This window comes from Lepisma saccharinum, chromosome 27 (genome assembly GCF_977018435.1).
Source record: "Lepisma saccharinum chromosome 27, izLepSacc3.1, whole genome shotgun sequence".
Classification (NCBI taxonomy): domain Eukaryota; kingdom Metazoa; phylum Arthropoda; class Insecta; order Zygentoma; family Lepismatidae; genus Lepisma; species Lepisma saccharinum.
The window spans coordinates 28,838,435-28,850,696 of record NC_139255.1 but is presented as its reverse complement, the minus strand read 5'-3'; the positions used below and the strand labels follow the sequence as shown (position 1 = coordinate 28,850,696).

Below are 12,262 nucleotides of genomic sequence, written 5' to 3'. Positions count from 1 at the left end.
GCGTCTTGGCCACGTATGTTTATTGTTCTTGCCCTTTCATCAATTTCATCGTGTCACCTTTCATTCCGATCATCGCATTTAGTCAAAAGGAGCAGAAAAGCGAAGTTAAATAAAGCAATTCAGTAACTCAACCTCCCTAGGTTAATCGCAACGGTGACGACTGACGTGTGGCAACATTGCTTTTTGTACTTCGAAACTCCCACATCTGGAGACGAAAAGTCTGGATTTGTTCTTTGATCGTGTGAGCTTTAATGAGAATATGAGCTGTGTAAAGCGCCTTGTACACGATGAAATGAATCATGAACAAGTCATTGAATTGAACGTAATTGAAAGTCGTTAAACAGCGTTCCCATTGGAAATCTTGAATGGTCTGAAATTGCTTTTGTACACGATGAAAGAAAAATTCAACAAGTTCACATTTGACCAAAACGTGGCAGTATGTACGGCATGAAAATAAATAATTGGATTAACGATTAGCGGTATGGATATTAATATATCTGATAAATTTACAATTCATGATGCGTTAAAACAAGAAGATGCATTATCTCCATTGCTCTTTAATTTTGCCTTAGTATACGCTGTTAGGAAGGTAAAAGAAACTAACGAAGGACTAAAATTAAACTGTGATTCAGCTGTTAGCATATGCAGATGATGTAGACTTACTAGGGGATGATGTGAATACAATTAAGAATAATGCTAAAATATTTTTCAAAGCAACTAAAGAGATAGGTTTGGAACTTACAAAGAGAAAACTAAATATATGCTTACAGGCCGAAACCAAGTATTAGGTAATAATCAAAATCTAATTATTGATAACAACTCGTTTGAACCAGTTTCCAAATTCAAATAGGTACTTAGGAGTAATACTAACAAATGAAAATGATATTAAAGAGGAAATAAAAAGCAGGCTTAATTCAGGAAATGCATGTTACTTTTCTCTAAACTTTTGTCTTCTCGTTTAATATCTAAGAAAGTAAAAGTTAAAATATACAAAACAGTAATTTTGCCTGTAATATTATATGGATGCGAAACTTGGTCCCTTACATTGAAAGAGGAACATAAATTGAGAGTATTTGAAAATAAGATCCTTAGGAAAATCTTTGGACCTAAAAGGGATGAGGAGACAGGTGAGAAAGTTACATAATTTAGAAGTACATAATTTAGAAGTACATAATGTATTCATGCCTAGGTATTATTAGAATGATTAAATCAAGAAGACTTAGGTGGGCAGGCCATGTGACACGAATGGGGGAGGAAAGAGGAGTTTACAGGATTTTTGTTGGGAATGCTGATGGTAAGAGACCAGTAGGAAGACCAAGACGATGATGGGGGGATAATGTTGAGATGGACATAAGGAAATTGGTAGGGATGGAAAATAGTATATAGATCTTGCTCAGGATAGGGGCAGATGGAAGATCTGTGTTACTGCAGCCATAAACCTTCGGGTTCAAGAATGCTGGAGAGTTAGTTAGTTAGCGATTAGCAGTAACAAAGTTAATTTTATTTCAAAATGAAGAAGTAAGAAATATTAGAATCTCGAGAGAAGTGTGGGGCCTCCCCGATGGCGCAGTGGTAGCGTCGTCGCCTTGTAATCAAGGGGTCCCGGGTTCGATTCCCGGTGGAGGCACATAGTGGTTCGGATCCCACTTTAAACTGTAGGTCCAGTCCCGATTAGCCTTACTGTGCATAAAGTGGACTTAAAACAACAAATCAATCCAATCCAATCGAGAGAAGTGTGATGTTGATGTATTTTCTCAGGTCCGCTTTAGACGAAAGCATTTTCTTTAACATTTTTGCTATGTAAATGCATCAAAAAATCTTATAGTAAATAGTACTTTACACGCGACAAAAGCATTTCATGAAACCTGCGATTAGAATGTATAGTACATACAGCACGAAAGGCACATTTAGTTACATCATCTATGGTGAGTTCACGGTGTTTACAATTGAAAAAACTAAAATATGCTTCCATGCGTGTAGAGTAAACGCTGCAAATTATGTATTTAAGCAGCGCCATTCTTTTGTGCCTAAAACCATTTAATACGAAACGTTATTCCTCTCGGTTGAATAGTTATCGGCTTTTAAAAATGTGAAGTGATACATTGTTTACATCTCACGCGGCCGCCATTTCACTGCATTCGTGATCTAGAGGTCGCTTTCCGATAATCGATTTCAATAGCATGTTCTCTGATTGGTCGACAGTCAGGCTTGGATCGAATGAGAAAAATTGCGTTGTCTCTGACGTCATTTCCTTTTAAGCGTTCAATTCAAGAACTTGTTCGTGATTTATTTGATCGTGTACAAGACGCTTAAAGATTACCAGCTTTGATACTGGATTCAGTGCAAAATTTGAGTTGAGTTGTTGAGTTGGTGTTTTAAGTCCACTTTTCGCACAGTATGGCTAATCGGGACTGGACCTACAGTTGAAAGTGGGATCCGAACCACTTGTGCCTCCACCGGGTATCGAACCCGGGACCCCTGGATTACAAGGCAACGACGCTACCACTGCGCCGTGGGGGAGACCCTGCAAAATTTGAAAATAATAAGAATAAACTGTGCATACTTACAGACATTTTTGATCCGACCCGCAGAAGAAGGAGACGATGGTTTCCTTGGGAGTCCCAGCAACATAGGAACATTCGGGATCTCCACTGAGGACGCACCTTCCGAAATCCTTGTGCAGCCACCTTTGAGGCACTTTACTCATTATTTTATCCACGCGGAAGGCTCTGCGGGTCTTCTTCTTTTCTTTCTCCAACCGTAGCCATCGCTCAGGTGAGCGCAGGTAGTAGAAGGAAGACACCACCCTGTCCACCGGATCCCGCAAGACGTTGATGTAAATCGGCTGCCGGAAGCCATGTCTGAAACGGAATAACAATGCTAGATTTATGGACCACTTCTTCGGAAAGGAAAATAATTTTGGCGCTATTTGTTTGGCCTGGCTGTTCGTGCAACCTCTTTAACTGTCACTTACGAGATTGACATCGTTAGCGTAATGTTGATGTACGGTTTATACAGTTCACTTAGGAGCAGGATTGTGAAAGGTGTATAAATTCTAATGTGTTCTATTGGGTTTCCGCAACAGGACCCGTACCTTTTTCTCGCACAATTTAAATTCGGTACAAGTTGCGTATTACTTCATTGAGAAAAGGTTCCTGGACCGTATTTAAATTCATCCAGGAAAAAGGTTCCTTGACAGTATTTAAATTGACTCGGAAGAAAAGGTTCCTGGACCGAATTGAAGTACCTTACAACTAAAAGGATTCTTTATGATCCAGAACCCATTTACGCCTTGCTGATTTTCTCTCCTGGACCGGAATTGAATTTATTTCAAATGACTGGACCTTTAACAACCCTACTTAGAAGCCGGGAAAGAATCTGCCTCTTGTTTCAAGAAATCACGATGATGTTCTAAATTTTAAAGATTTTGATGTGGTGCATCATCAAAGTGACGCTGCAACTTGATCCTATCTTGTGAGGGAACAATCTAAAATTGTCATTTAGATAAAAAAAATCAAGCATTATATATAATTTTGTTAGAAGGTATTTTACATGTTGTTCGTTTATTTTGTTTTTTTATTTACTTTTTTTCTATTGTGTCCCACCCGTGACTTAAAGAAAAACAATTAATTTCTCCTGTAACTGTTGTATTTCTCCTTCAACTCAACTACAATATTCAAAGATCAATTACCTTCTCTATTTTTCTTAATTCATTCATCATTTGAAAATCCACAGAAATTAAAATAAATTTCTTATTAAGTAAAGAAGCAGTGTTTTTTTCTTTATCTGTCCCACCCGTGACACAAAATTGCTCACTTACAGCTACTAATCTGGGAAAGTATTCTAAAGGTAGTTATGTTTACTCAACAGTGTTGAGTTTCATATTTCACTGCACAGAAACTGGAAGAAAAATGTTGCTTAACTATTAGTAGAATAGTTACTTTAATATGAAGGATGCAGTCTCTGCTTCCCACCCGTGGCAATGGAATGCACTATCATCTTTAGAATGTCACCAGAGGAAATAGTGCGAATTGTGCCAAGGAGGGAAATTTTCGTGAGATGATTTCTAATCGCATTTTAATTACAGTGAAATTTAATTTGGCTCAAGCTTCTTTCATTAAACTTTATATATGCATACAGAAGAAATTTCGTCGACGGAGATTTTAAAGTGTTTGATTCGCAGTATGTAATTTTATGTTTGTAAATTAGATAATAGGGATTTAGATTTAAATATGTGGATGAAACAGAGGGCACCGACGCAGAGAAAAAGCCCCGATAAAGGAAAATGGAATCAGAAGTTGGAAGAGAATAAACGTCGTGACATCTAGACTATTGGCATCCTATTAAACTAATAACGGGTGTCTAAAAAGATGGGATATTTTGAAACGGAGGTATAGGGAAAAGAGTAAATAGTTGGAAGAGGTTTAATGCCTATTATTTTTTTATACTATTAATTATTTGTGTTTTAGTTAGGGTTGCTTTTTTTTTCTTTGTTTGAGCGTAGGATTTTAGGGTATATTCAGAATCGGAACGGCCCTAATAGGTTTGGAGTTTATGGAATTGTTCACCCTTTTGCTCATGCAAGTTAATAGTACAGAGGATGCCATTACATAATTACATACCGCTGAAGAGATGAGTAGGTTTACGTGTTGAAGCTGACGTCCAGTATATGACGACAATTTCTGCGCAAATTTTTCCTGCAGTGGTCGAGGGACATCCTGCATAGTTCGACGTAACACGCCCGCGATGGTCGAGGAACATCCTGCATAGCCTGTCGTAACACGCCCACAGTGGTCAATGAACATCCTGCATAGCTCGACATAGGATGGCCCTCGACCATCGCGGGCGTGTTACGTCAGGCTATGCAGGATGTTCCTCGACCACTGTGGGCGTGTTACGTCGAGCTATGCAGAATGTTCCTCGACCACTGCAGGAATATTTGCGCAGAAATTGTCATCTACTGGACGTCATCTTCAAGACGTAAACCTACTCATTTCCTCAACCGGTATGTAATTATGCAATGACATCCTCTGTACTATTCATTTCCATGGTTAAATCTCTTCTCTATACCTCTCTTTCAAAATGTCCCGTCTTTTTTAGACACCCTTTATTATTGTCAGTTTGCAAGGAAACAAAGCTGAAGAAAATACGGAGCAGCTACCTCCTGCGTGTGGAGGTAGTCCTCCACATATTCAGTCTGTTAACCCCAGAGCTGCTCCTGCAGGACCGTTGCTGGAAAAATCCCCACCTGCACGCTGGGAATCGAACCCAGATCTCCCAGGTGGTAGTCAGGCGCCTTACCGGCTTTTTTTTTCTTAGTTGTTCACATTTGTCAATTTCTGTTTCTCATTGCGGACAAACACAAACATCCATGTCCTAACCGGGATTCGAACCCGAGAACCCTGGCTGTACCACCTCGACTATTGACATCCAGGATACCAAGAAATTACTAACAGCTTGTGCACGAACCTTTCCAAGGTCAAAAACAGTCAGTGTTATAAGATGTGCAGGGTGGAGCGTTTTCCGCTACCTAGTTCTGAGTTGGAAACTGAACGACAAGAGGAGTAAAAGTAAAAGGTATAGTGCTTCCCTGTGCTTTGCACCACGCCATGAAGGCGTTAGACCCCCACACTTTCTTGATCACGACCGAAGGTGGATATGATGTGTTCAGCACCACGCCCCTGGCCGCCTTTACACCCCAGATTTTCCTCCAGGTACCCACTTTACACGACGCTGGGAGGGAGCCGGAGCCGCTTGAACAGGTGGGAAAAATCCCGGTGAAAAGAAGACTTGCATCGAGTGCTTTTGTGACCTTGAATGTCAATAGGCATGGAGCTTTGGCTTGTGTAGCAACTGATATTTTATGCAGAACAGTTTATTTAAACCAAATCAACAGTATCAGTGCAGCGTTAGTGTCAAGGGAATGGTCGCTCTCCACTGGGAGCACTTACAAAGTTATTGTTTAATGGAAGAACATACAATAGGATGTGACACGTGTGTATGGATCGGAAGGAGCTACTTCACCCTACTGGCGTCTCCGTTGACATTCCGTGCTGTCGATTTTCTGTCAGAAAAAGTAAGCAGCATTGTCAACCATGAATTTGCATACACACAGGATACATATAGGCTATTACTGTTATTGATCGGACAGGAATAACAATTTGTTCATAACCAGTCTCAAAATTCCTTCGTTTCCAATCGCACAAAAATCTACAAGCAGATTGACTCGTAGCCTCTATGAATGGGAAGAGTGCCCACAGGGGAGACAAAGTTTTATCGTTTAGCTATCAATTCTACATATCTTCCCACAAAATAGGGGGGATCGTTTCGTTTGATGGACTTGTTATTAATTTTTAGTTATGGTTATTATGTGTAGTTTTTCTACCTACCTGTGATAGCTACGATGGGGTTGATATGAAACACCACCTCTTATGCCTTTAGAATCGGTTTGGATGGGGGGGGGGGGGGGGGGTGCTGTTCGAATTAATACAAGGTTAGTCAAGCACACGCTGTTAAGAGTAAGGTGTAGTACACTAACAATGACGTGATCCTAAGGAAATTATCGATACGTTGCTGCAACAACTTCGCAATGTCAGAAGTTATTATCTTTTATGTAAAGTAAAATGTCATTTCAATCAATGTAATACATGTTAATATCTCCATTGTAAACAATATCTAAAGTAAACATATACATGTTTATATTATATTGTTCCGGAAATTTGGTGTGTCCAAAATAATTAGAGTAAATAATTCGGCATAAAGGGGGTAAAGAGGAATGTTTAACCTTTTTCGGGGTGGAGTGCGTCATAGGCCCTAGACGGGAACCATGCTCTTCCCTGCCTTAAAAACATTCTTAACACTACTTAGTGCATATTTACCTGGTGAAGTTAATGAAGTAGATGTGGCGATCGATGCTTACACCTCTAGGATGCACCTTGAATATATGATACAAATCCTTTATGAACTTTAATTCTTGGTCATCCGATAGTCGATGCTTGTCGTAAATTTTTGAAGAGTGGTGTGTGTAATGGTTGATTACTCCTAGCCTGAAAAGCACAATTTGTTATTGAGTTCTTTATAATCATTTCTTATTACATAACGATGCACATACATAAATCGGTACTTAATACATGTTTACCCTGGTCATGGAAACCTACAACTACTACTGGGGATTCGTCGTGCTGACCACACGACACCCCGTAACTGGTTGGATGACCTCCTACTTCGACAGGTAGGAGTGAGGCCGGCAGTCAGGTTGATTTGCTTTATTTTACTTCGCTTCTTGTGACATTTTTGGCTAATTTGCGAAGATGGGGATGAGTGATGACATGATGAAATTGATGAATGGACACTCACGAACATCCGTACCCAGGCCGGGATTCTAACCCGGGACCCCTGGCATCGTAATGGGATATGATCGGTGGTAAAACCCTGGTTCCGGGTTATAATACACTTTTACACTGCCAATAGATTTTTAAAGGCTTCATTCGAAGTCTCTACCTTGTTTTTATTATCTTTCGTGCTTATGAATTCATGATTACGCATGTCATTATGGTGAACAACACCGTCCCACTCTGTGCGCCAATATCTAGACATATATGTTAGTCTATCTTTATTGTAATTTGGTAGTATTAAGCTTGTATAGAATAGAATACCTACATTTTGTAGATAATCGTATCAAGTTAATTCGTGTGTGTTGACAGTTGTGGGTTTTCTCGGACCGGTATTGATAAAATAATCACTTTTTTCTCCGTTAGAAACCTCTGTCGAGTTTTCCAACTGTAATTTTCTACATAAATACTCATGGATGAAGCAGCACTACACGTTTATGGAGGTGATTTGCACTTTTACCGTGTTCAGTGTGACAGACACTACTTGGCTTAGTTAGCATTACCCAGCAGCTGGAAGACATCATTATACTTGTTATAGAATCGTTATCGATTGAGCCACAAGCCACGTAGTAAAAGTGCATATACCTAGCTTGATCTTTCTCCCCCCTCCCCCCCGGCCTGTCTCTCTCTCTCTCTCTACGTATGTATGTATGTGTGTGTGGTGGATTTCGCGAAGATGAGGATGAGTGATGATATGATGAAATTGATGAAGCGACACCCACAAATACCCCTTGTTCCGCCACGGAGGTCAAGGCCATATACAGGGTGTAGCTGTATAATAGGGTATGGTACATATGTATGGGTGGTTATACGGTCGTTCAATATATAAGTTTCCGTATGCTGTAAAAAAATATTTTTAAGATACATTAGAAAACTATACATACATGTGTAGGAGGATCCTTCCTCACTTCTCCACATAATCCCCATAGAGATTCAGGCATTTGTCCCACCGTTGCACCAATTTGTCCATACCCTTTGCAAGAAAATCAGGGCTCTGGCTATTGAGCACTATTCTCTCATTCCGCTTCACTTCTTCATCTGTTTCGAAACGGTAACCTTGCAATTCAGACTTTAACACCGGAAAAAGATGGAAATCACTCGGTGCTAAATCGGGGCTGTATGGAGGGTGGGGCAGCCGTTCCCACCCCAATTCTTCAATTTTGTGTTGTGTTTGCACTGCTGAGTGGGGGGCGAGCGTTATCGTCAAGAAGAATGACACCAGCTGACAGGAGACCTGGTCGCTTATGTCGAATTGCGTTTTTCAGTTTATCCAATGTTTGACAATAACGGTCACCATTAATTGTTCTTCCTCGTTCCAAAAGTTCATAAGCAGAACGCCCTTAGCATCCATGCTTCTGAACTTCTTATGACGCGAGCCCGCGTTTTCCGAACAAGCACTTACTTTTCACCCTTGAGCGCATGCGCCTTCACGTCTGATAACGAATCGATTGTTGTTCCTTGTAGACGAAGGATGGCGCTTGTCAACCATGTGCTTCTTTTTAATGGCATTGCTTTATACAATATTTTATAGCAAAGGGAAACTTATATATTGAACGTCCCTAGTATATGCATAATTTAAGGAGGAGGGAATAGACTGCGACTTCACCCTATTTTCAACTGCCATGAGAATGTCTCCCATACTTTAATATTTTTTCCGACAGAAAAATAAACGACAGTGACATTAAGGAATCTGTATGGATACATACAATACAGAAATTAAAAATTCTGTTTTTCGAATGACGAATGATCGTAGCGTCGAAACAAGGTCTAAACGAGCAAAAACTTAGAACGAAAAGTTGTTCTTATTTATGTCCTGTACATACGTACTTTTGTCGGTGTTGAAAATTGTTAATCAATAGTTAGGCATTGAGAAATACCAAGTTATTCAGAAAATAACTTCCATGAGGCTTTTCTTCATTGCACACATATTTGTCGCAACATTTTGTAAATGGCCAAAATCCTCGCACCATAAACTACTTCTCTATATGACTACCATCACCTTAGTTAAGGCACTTTCCATATCGGAACACAGGCTTCTGTAAACCGTTGTCAAAGCAAGTTCCAGCGAGTTCCTATTTACACCACAAGTGTCGCAGATTTTACTCAGACTTTTAATTTATATTTGTTATTTAACGTCGCTTTTCTTCCACTTTCGACTAATCACAACGATGAGGATGAGTGAGGATATAATGAAATTGATGAAGGATTTCTCACAAAGAACACTTTTACCCATAGGTCGGTTTCCGAACACGGGACCCCTAGCGTCGTAGCGCGCTGTGCTAACCACTCCGCCACGGAGATTGACTAGGTTTTCCTCCCACGATAGATTTCATTTAAAAAATGAGACAACTACTTTTCTGAAAAGCCTGGTATTTGTTGGTATAGCGATACCTGAATATGGTCATATCAAAATTACTGGTATAGATTGTAATATACAGAGTGAGTCAAAAGTCCCATTACCACGTCTGTACTTTTAGTAGTGGTTGGTAGTGATACTTAGTTGGGAGCTGCAAGTCGAACGGCTTATTGATCGCGTCTGGTTTCAACAAGATGGAGCACCAACCCATTGTTCGATTGCCGTGCGTAACAGATGGATTGGACATGGTTCTCCACAGTTACCAGCACCTCTGGACTGGCCTCCCCGAAGTCCCGATCTTTCATCGTGTGATAATGCATTGTGGGGTTAAATCAAACAGCAAGTTGCCGGCACGCGTTACCACACAACTAACCAACTGAAAGAAGCCGTTCGGCTTGCATTTGCCACGATCACTCGCACACTGCTGCGTAGAATTTCGCACCGTACTTGGAGGCGCATAATTCTCTGTTACGAAAATGTCTAAACAGACATTCTGGACTAAATTGTTGTCTGTAACCTCCTCAGCTAACATATCTCGTCTCTTATCATACTCTTATTTACTTCAGATCCGTAACCTTCCCTCGTCGCAAAATACATAGGTGGTAAGGGTACTTTTGGCTCACCCTGTATATACGTAGGTGTAATCCCAATAAACGAAATAAAGTAGGTTAAGAAGAGAAGCTACCATACCTGCGCAACAGTGTCACCATTGTTGTGCTGCCACATTTCGGAACTCGATTATATATAAGAAGTTTCCTGTTTAGAGTACGGTTTGTTGCCGTAGGAAGCACCTCACTTGGCCTACTAGAGATCGTTGTTTCATCATCTGGGGTCGTGCCCACAGCTGAAATGAAATGGAACCATATTATATCTTAAAAGCAGGCATGTAGTTTGTGTCTTACAATATACAGAATATGAGCAAATATTAATATTTTGTAATTTCTTGAAGGGTAATAAGGTTGTTTTTTTATATTCCTTTTTCTCTTTTCACGAGGTAAATTTTGTAAATAAATACAGTCCATCCTCGTTAATCCGGACCCCTTTACGCCGGACTTTGCTTAAACCGGACAGGCAGAATGCAAGGTTTTAAATGTGGCTAGAAGTCAACAAGAGAACTTCCCAAAGAAAAGGCAGTCAACCACTGATAAAATTATGTTTCCCGCAGACTTTGTACTGTACTGTATAGTGTATTTAGGCCTATGCTCTTTAAATGCACCATTTTAAACGTGTTTTGTTGCTATAAACGGAGTTTTAATGCACTTTCTACTGTTCTTTTAGGTTATTTCAGTTAAACCGGTCAACTTATCCCCCCATTAGTCCGGATTAACGAGGTTTTACTGTATGCACTGAAACGTGCTTAGGAGTAATATTAATAAATAAAAATAATATTAAAGAGGAAATTGGCTCAGGGAATGCATGTTATTTCTATTCATAAACCTTAAACCTCTCGTCTAACATCAAATAATCGGAATTTTAAAAATACAGACAGTATCTAATTATGCCTGTATCTTTGTGTGTAAAATGAGTTTTCCAACGACACCGTCATCTGCTAGAATCGGACCCCAATATCAAGCAGAATAAAATAAGTAAAATAATGGAATGTTAGTAAATATTCTGCATTTCTCAAAGGGATATTGCACCATGGAGCTTAGAGTTTTCTCTACGGTTAATATTTGAAGAAGAATGAATAATCAATTAACGTCGTCGAAGTCACTGTGCTACAGTGATGTCGAATTTAGAAGGAAATAGTGAATTGCTGTTTTTTATCAAAGCACTTCGGTGACGGTCATGCTGTGAATAGTGATTAAAAGTAATCTCGAACGTCCAACCTGTTTATCATCGGAGGAAGTAACTTGGAGAAGTATACAGAGATAGTTACATATGCTAACAAGCATGATTTGAAGATAATCAGGGCCAGGATTTTGATGACGTCATCTCTTTTTTTCATTATGTAGTATGCATTGATCTTACGTATTAAAATTCTGAATATGAAGCTCTTGATTATAAAATGTGAATTTTATTGTGCATTTTTCGTCATATTTTATATTTTTTAAGTTTTAGGTCATTTTTTAAAGTTTTGTGCCATTTTCGCTCATTTTACGCGGTTTTACTTCTTTTTCTGGTCTTTTTTGTGTAATTGCAAAAAAGTAATGTCATTACATTACGTTTCACTCACTCATTTTTAGCCAGGAACTGACATTTATCGCAAAACAAAAATTCTATCTGCACGTGATTGTAGGAACAAAGTAACATGCCGCTAGATATTGAATAAGTTGAAGATTTTTACAGATTTTTATACATAACATTCGCATATACCTTGAAATTTCAGTTCTAACGTTACAGAAATAAAGAACTATGCCGTACTAATTGTCACACCCTGAAAAATTTCTAAGTCATTTTTTTAGGTCAGTTTATTGATATTTTTAGGTCATCAAAATCCGGGCCCTTGATCATGTACAGTCACGGACACTTCTGGGTTGGAAGGATCTCACAGACTTACAATGGGATCGTTTCA

At 39.4% G+C, this 12,262-nt stretch overlaps 2 protein-coding genes across 3 annotated transcripts in view; one reads left to right on the top strand and one right to left on the bottom strand.

The window, feature by feature from the left end:
* Positions 1-12,262, top strand: part of Vps8 (vacuolar protein sorting 8) — a 401,212-nt gene that overhangs the window by 342,194 nt on the left and 46,756 nt on the right. The window lies entirely within an intron of this gene.
* Positions 1-12,262, bottom strand: part of LOC145980063 (uronyl 2-sulfotransferase homolog pip-like) — a 45,421-nt gene that overhangs the window by 10,835 nt on the left and 22,324 nt on the right. For both annotated transcript variants that reach the window (XM_083113054.1, XM_083113053.1), the window contains exons 3-5: positions 10,438-10,591; positions 6,879-7,046; positions 2,568-2,861 (exon numbers count right to left, since the gene is read on the bottom strand). In XM_083113054.1, the coding sequence (XP_082969180.1) occupies positions 2,568-2,861; positions 6,879-7,046; positions 10,438-10,591 (616 nt within the window). The remainder of the gene's footprint in view (positions 1-2,567; positions 2,862-6,878; positions 7,047-10,437; positions 10,592-12,262) is intronic.